At 39.4% G+C, this 7,871-nt stretch overlaps 1 protein-coding gene across 4 annotated transcripts in view; it reads right to left on the bottom strand.

Annotated features, from left to right (window-relative positions):
* Positions 1-923: 923 nt before the first annotated feature.
* The window catches only part of aff2 (AF4/FMR2 family, member 2), a 139,884-nt gene continuing 132,936 nt past the window's right edge, over positions 924-7,871 (bottom strand). For 3 of the 4 annotated variants that reach the window (XM_081698701.1, XM_027002154.3, XM_081698700.1), the window contains one exon: positions 924-7,269. In XM_081698701.1, the coding sequence (XP_081554827.1) occupies positions 7,148-7,269 (122 nt within the window). In that variant the 3' untranslated portion in view covers positions 924-7,147. The remainder of the gene's footprint in view (positions 7,270-7,871) is intronic. The other variant, XM_081698702.1, reaches the window with a different exon arrangement.

Below are 7,871 nucleotides of genomic sequence, written 5' to 3'. Positions count from 1 at the left end.
TAGTAAACCCCCAGCTAAGCAGCCTATTGTTCAAGTCCTCCTCATAAAACTATTACACATTTCACCACTCAAATGATTTGAAGGCATCATGTTAATGAGAGACTTTGACTTATAAATTTGCACCTGTAACCTGCAGACATGTAGCCCCAGTGCCTGAAAAATTACCTTTGTGGTGCACAGTGCCAGGGAAATTTATCTTTGCGATGATTTTATTGCATGGTTACCTTAGGCAATTAAATCAATAAATCTAAACTGTCAGGGAGCTGGTCTGGTGCCAGGGAAAAATGAAAAGCTCAGATTCAGTAAATAAAAAGCTTTTGACACATCATCTGGGACATTATTTAGCAGGTGTTCTTAACTGGCCAAAAAGAAGAAGAAGAAAAAAAAACACACCACCATTCCCCTCCACTCCAACACTAACCCTCTGAATTATCTTGATATATTTCAGTGAACAAAAAAGTGCGTAAATTAATCAGGCAAGTTTGAGAATGCAAATTTTCCAAGTGCTAAATAAATAAGGAGCCATTAGTATCATACAGAATGCAGTTATTAGGACCAGTAACTACAGGCTAATTTATATGAAATTGTGTACTGTTCACGATCACTGGGGTCTATTATATGAGGGAGTTACAAATATTAAATTTAAGGTCCCTCACGATGTTGGACTAACATCAGCAAGATTATCGTGTGCTCTGATTTTCTGTTCTTGTAGTGCACATATTCAGAAGGTACTAGGATTTTGCAGATTCATAATGACATGACCAGCATCTGATGGTTTCTCATAAATCAGTACACAATGTTTAGAAAAAGCACAGCAAATCATTGACAGAATAGGGTTAAATCTGCCAGTACCCGCAAATTCTGGCCTGTGTGATTGATGACTTGTGAAGAAATTCTTCGAAGATCTGAAATTTGGTTCTCACCATATTTATTCAGCGTTTTTATACAGACATTAAACATTTAAAAACAGCATAACTACATCAGAATTTTTGTTCATTACATTTGACAATTTTATTATAAAATAAACATATGATAGGCAAAAAGAATGATAAAAAAATTGCAGAACTTGTGCAACACATTTAAAATACAAAGCTAACCAGGCAGGAAGATTCTTTGATACATAACGCATTTCAAAACGAATTCTTACAACTATACATGTATAAATTCATAGCATTGCAAGTGCCCTGCTCTGTACAAAAACAGAAGAAAAAAAGAAGTCTACAGCATGCCAGGACACTGAGATCTTCTGTCACTGCAGTTACTGTGTACAACATCTGTCCATCTTAAACCACCTATACCCCAGTGAGACAAAGGCTATTTACTTGGAGTACAAACCCTGCTCTTTCTTTAGGTCAAATCAATATCCTTTAGGCAATAGGTGGCACTGAATCATGTCCACAAAGTTCAAGCTTTATGGATCAACTCTTTTAGCTTTATGTTTGATAGCTAAACTGCTCAAAAGCTCTGGTCACCCAACTGGCGAGTGTTGGTAGAAAGCGGTGGTCACATTTCTAAAACCAAGATGTAACAGATTTCCATACTGTTACTGTTATTTCCTATATGGCTAAAATACATAACACTGGTCTTTGGAAAACTGCCCCAGTTTTGATTTGAGATAATCCCAGCAGATGGCAGGAGCTGTCATCGTGGTTCTGAGATATAATACCTTTACTATACTTAGAGACATTACCCTTTTTGTAAATTTATTGGTCATTAATAATCCATATTAAAGGGATAGTTCAATATTTTATTTCTATTTTAGCAGAGTCAGAAATATTCACATTTACTTATTTTTTTCTCTCTCAGTGCATTGTCAGTCATACTTAGCATAATGAAAACATTCAAAAACCCATCCGCTGCAAAGATGTGTGTGAACTTCAGCTACACATGATGAAATAAAACAATTAAATGGTTACTGTACGGTAGTTTTAGAAATCTCTGTAACTGTCCTAAGTGTTGCATTCTGCTACCCACAAAAATTTAGCATCCTTAAAAGATTCCATGATTTTCCTTACATCATCAATGGTGTACTATTGATATTGTTTACTTGTTTTTTTTCTTTCTCCAGCTTACTGTAGATGCTGTTAGAAAGATGGAATCTTTTATGAGTATCAGTAAAGTAAGTCAGGTGTTCCTCCAGGCCTTCATTCATTATGCTACTGTAAGCACAGATGCTCTGACACCTGCACGGAGAGATGAATTTGATGAATATATCTTAGTGAAGAGAAAAATGTCAAACAATCCCTTTAAAGTGGAAGTAAGCAAAGTAAATGCCTTTCTTCTTTTAGACACCCTCTTAGGGTTAATAAGTTGTACACTTGGCTTTACGGAAATTAAAAAAAGAAAACAAAAACCCAACAACAACAGAAAGAACACGAACACACAACACTCCAAATGATGATGAAACGACATCAACGGAAAGGTGGTGAAACAGCAGAACGGTTTTTGAATGGAAAACCATAGGGGACAGGAAATGATGTAAAAGCGCAGTGCTTCAAGGCAATAGGTCGAGTAGGCCAAGCGTGACGTCTCGATCTGACACAATCCTTAACATCAAAAGACACAAATGATGGAGCACCACTCTGTACTGTACATATGAATACAAAACTAGACAGGACAAGCATGTAAATAAGGGCTATTTTCTTTTTTTAAACTTGTTTTCTTCTGTGACTGCATTTTTTTATTAATATGAAAAATGAAAAAAAAAATGGGGAAAAATACATATTAAAACAAAGTACAAAAAATACCTGATGAAGTTAGAAACTGGCCTCAAAACCAACATTGTCTATAAATGAAATAAGAACTGCAGGCAAAGTTACTTTTTAAAAAAATAATACTTTTTACTTGGAATCATTTAAGTAAGTGCATGTCATACATCCAGTGCCATAAAGTGGCTTGTAATTGACTAGAATTAAGGATTTTGTCCTGCCCAATCCATGCCAGTCATTATGAATGTCAAAGTGCATGCTGTCTGTTCATCAATGAGGGTGATGGAAGATCTTTCATTGATCTACATGTTGTGGTGTTTTGTGTTGGCGACGAGATATTTACATGCTTAATTTGCAGAGCACTTTAATTGGACATCACCCTCCCAATCTCCCCCCAAAATGAGACACCACTGGAACCAGGAGGAGACCAAGAGAGGGGTTTTAAGTAAGAATTCATAGTGTGGTTTTATTTGCATTTAGTAAAGCCTAAATGTTTAATGAGGCAATGATGATGATACTGTTGAAAAAACAGCGAAATCCTAGTCAGGTAAATATCCTGCTAAACTAGTGCTGCATTGAAAAACCCATTTAGACTGGAAGAAAGCATCGAGCAAAAACCCCAAATCAAAAAGCTGATCAGGTTCACCCTAATTATATAACTTGTGCAATGCATTTTTCAAATGCAGCTTATGTGCAATGCAAGTCTTGCGTTTTAGATTTTAAAATAAATACCACTATACCACCATCTATATGCTGAACAATTCAAGTACTAGAAATCTCTTCTGAGGTCATAACATATTCCATGTTAGAATTTAAAAGATGATACTGGGTTTTTTTCATGGCATGTACATAAACTATTCTAGATTAGCATTCTGGGTCTCCACATATGGTCTAATAGGCCGCTTTGTAAATATGTTTATGTTTTAAACAATTACAAACATTTAAAGTGAACTGAATTCTCTTGTTAACAATTACACTGTATCTACAGAGTATTAACAAAGGCATACTACTTCTTAAACTGATCTAGAATTATGGAGTATGAAATTTCTCAGTGAAATGAATATATGTTATTTTTCATAAGCTTTACTTTGAGCTACAGTGATTTTCCAAGACTTTGTATCTGTGTCATTAATACCACAACTCTCATTCAGTTTGCAAGCTTGAAATTGTTTTTACTGACAAACACCATTACTACTGCATTAAAAGTGGAAGGACACTGTTTGTATTTCCACATAATATTAAGTGTTCCTAAACAACATACATGTAAATTTTCAAAAGTACCAACCATGTAACCTCAATAAGGACACCTTCATATTACATTGTAATAACCCTTTTAAGAGTACATTTTACAATACATTAGTTCAAGCTAATGCATTAGCTTATTACAGGTCATTTAAAAACAAACACCACGAACAAGTAATATTAAGCGGGACCTCGTTAGTGGGATGACTTGTACTCATGCCTATGTGGATTTGAAACAAAGCATTTTAGTACCTGAATCCTTTTTGGGGGTGGACTTTGGGGTGGGGGGGGGATTGGTGGTGTCCATGGTAACGCTGCAGTGGGTCTAGAACCAGAATGCTGGGCAGGAGCAGCCAGTGCTGCCTGCTGTTGTCGTGCGCAACTCTAACGAGTGTCAGCACAGCTGTGGCACTGGATGCATCCATTAAACCAGACTTACTCGCCAGCAGAGGAGCAGAGAGCTGGCGCCGCTGAGTAGCGCATGATTAGCATACAGAAACTTGCAGAGCTTTCTGATGACCAGGACAGGAGGGAATCTGTGCTGCCCAGTCCTAGTGGGAAGCAAACTAAGAGTGCTGAAAAATACACTTGCAACAGTTCTTAACTATTTTACTTACAGCTAATTTCAGATTAAACAATTATAACTATATTGCTATATGCACCTTCTGAATTACTGGGTCCAACAGCTATTGCACTTTGATAAAAATGACTGATCAGGGGGCAGCATTTAAGATGTAGACCACGGATGTAGACCACTGCATACATATAAATACCAAATCTACTTGGTTTTATTAACACCTAGTGTATACTGTCTCTGATGCACATGGTCTATTGATCCTGATCGCTGATGTAGCCTAGGTGCTTATTTAACACAGATCATTTTCCTGTGTGTATTCAGGAGAAGTCGATTTGGGATATACTGCTACATATGAAGAATTTAAAAGACACAGTGCTGCAGTAGTTCTTATCTTATGGCTGTCTTTGAATTTTTTTGCAGTAACAATTGAAGTTTGTAATATCAATTGCACAATTCTTCATGCAGGTTGTTCTCCTGATTAGGTGAGCACATTTCCTTTCAAAAAACTGGCAGAGCAGTCACTCAAGATGACTGCAACCTGTCAAATTCTGCTATTTATAGGTCATTTTCTATCATCAACGGGGCAGAAATGGAATCAGAAATTTGAAATGTTGTCGTTATAATTGAAACGTTAAAGCCAAAACAGGTATGACCATTGCCAGTATAAAGTACACAAATAAATAATTGTGGTTGTACGAAAAAGAAAATAAAATTGAATATACCAATATGGTATGGAAAAATCATTAGATTCATTCTCATTCTTAAATATAGACTCTAATAAATTCTCATTGCATACGCAGGCACTTTTGTAAAATCTTGGTGAAATTCCCATTCCACACACACACACACGCTCGCACGCACGCAAGCACGCACATATGTACACACACAAACACACACACACACACACACACACACACACACACACACACACACACACAATCTTTCTCTCGCACATTCAGACTCTCAAAGATGGTCTGCAACCGAAATCAAGAAGCTGTGCAGTCTAAATAACGAAACTGAAGCTGCCACTCAGAATCTGGCCCCCGGTCCTCCACACCACGCCTCTCACATACACTTGTACACATTCTTGCACACCCACACTACTGGAACACAACAGCAGAGCTCAGAGAAATGGCTCGCCTTGCACTGCCAGCATATCAGCTATCGACAGTGGACATTAAGGTGCTACTGTGGAAACTGCTGAAAGAGGCTGAACACATTTCATGACAAATGTGGGTATTTGTCAGTTCAAAATGGCATTAAGCTACAATATATCTACTCTACAGGTTAGAAGGTTCAGATTATTTTTGGGGTGCTGGGGGGGGTAAATAAAGTATTGTGAATGACAGCTGGCACTAAACTCTTTATAGATAACAACCTAACATTGTGTGTTTTCACACCAAGAGGTCTAATTCCCTCCCATCCCCCAAAATAAACACACAAATAGAAACAATCAAACAACAACAAAAAAACACAGCACCGAACACTTAGAAACTTTGAAGAGCTTGAATAATTATAAATGATGTCTGACTCCTTCTGAACTATCTATAACTCCCTGTGAACATGCAAGATTGAACAAACATCAAATAGTAAAAGTGTTGTCATATAGAACACAGTTGGTATGGTACATATTGTAAAGATCAAAAGACCCATCAAGCCATGAAGACACTGTTCTCTGTTATGTGCATATGTACTGTACAAGTCAATTGCACAGGGAATCTTTCGATAAACAGTCTCTGACAAATTTAAGACATGTGGTCCCTATAAGGAATTCAGCTTTGGAATAAAGCCAACATGAGTGTTACATACTAATAGGTATTATTGGCACTGCAGAGTGCAGAAATCGGGTCATTGGAGGGCTGGATCTCTTTTTTGTGTGTGTGTGTGTTGTTGCTACCACTTTGACCACCAATCCCTCAGACACAGATGTAATACAAAGAAACAATACTGACATAGAGCAGGACTACACGCTGGTCACCTGTGTGCTTCCTCCACAGAATGAGATGGTATTTCATAGGAAACCATGTGTGCTGTACAAAATAAAATAAGAGTTCAGATCTTTGTCTGCTTCGAAAACAGAGATGCGGTCATCCCAAGGCTAATCGCCTAGCCTCCTGCAGCCATTTGTGGGCATGTGCAGTACAACCCAGTCTTGTCGGTGTAATGGCTGGGAGCTGGTGCAAATTCCCTTACACCATTATTTCATGACATCATGTCCCTCTGTTGTTATGACCTTGGTCACAGCTGAGATGACAACAGTGCTGCTTTCTTATAATGTATGCCCATACTGGTTCCTGAAGCGAGGCAAGAAGCAACCTGCGAAGACCAGGATACAGCACTGTGTGTTCCACTCACACTGCTGTTCCCTTTTTGTAGAGGCAGATGACCACAGAGCCCCGTCTGGTGCTGACTGTCGGGCACCCCTGGGAGGAGCCACTGCTTCGGGGGGGGTATGGCTCGCTAGACGGCAGTGCTGGTGGCGATATGTTGGAAGGAGGAGCAACGGAAGGAAAGAGGAGGGAGAGAGCAAGAAAAAGAAGTAGGGAGTGAGGGAGAGGGAAGGGGAGAGAGCGAGAGAGGGAGGGAGAGAAGGAGGGAGAGCACAGTGGAAGTGCCAGCACTATAACAAATGGGCCTCGATGCGGAGCCAGTGCAGTCCTTGGCGGATGTAGCGCACCAGCTCTGTCATGCTGCTGTGCTGTGTCAGGGGCTCCATTACCGAGTCCAGCTCCTGAAAGAACTCTGCCAGACCCACAGCACACAAAAATACACCCATGAATATGAAGTACCCAGAAACACCTGGCTGCCTCGCCCCCCACATCGCTAATTCCAGCAAATGGTTGGAAAAAAAAAAGATGGTAATAGTAATTGCCTATGATATTAAAACTCTTCAAATGTAATTTGAATAGGTTACGCTCAAAATGAAAGGGGCCATGTCAAAGGGAGTATGTCTTTTTCAGGACTGATTGAAAATACTGGACTACGTCTCTCCACTAACTAATGACAAGCTGCAATTAACTAGAGGCCAGTGCACCAATAACCTATCCACATGGACGGTGCCACTCGGGCAATGTGAAAAGCCCTACATCTAAGCTCACTGTGCTCTAATTGGCCAATTTCGACATCACGCTGCCCAAAGGCTGAACCCAACAGGCCCTAATTGAGTTCATTATGAACAGAGACAGTGAAGGGGTCAGGGTGGGAGGACTCCAGAGAGGGTCGGACAGACCGGTTTCTTATGGCTGACTTCTGAGCCAGGGAGGCCTCACATGACACACACACACACACACACACACACACACACACACACACACACACACACACACACACACACACACACACAC

This window comes from Electrophorus electricus, chromosome 16, assembly GCF_041902795.1.
Source record: "Electrophorus electricus isolate QZ-2024a chromosome 16, ASM4190279v1, whole genome shotgun sequence".
NCBI classification, from domain to species: domain Eukaryota; kingdom Metazoa; phylum Chordata; class Actinopteri; order Gymnotiformes; family Gymnotidae; genus Electrophorus; species Electrophorus electricus.
Note: the sequence above shows the minus strand (reverse complement) of the source record. Positions and strands in the feature narration are given on the sequence as shown.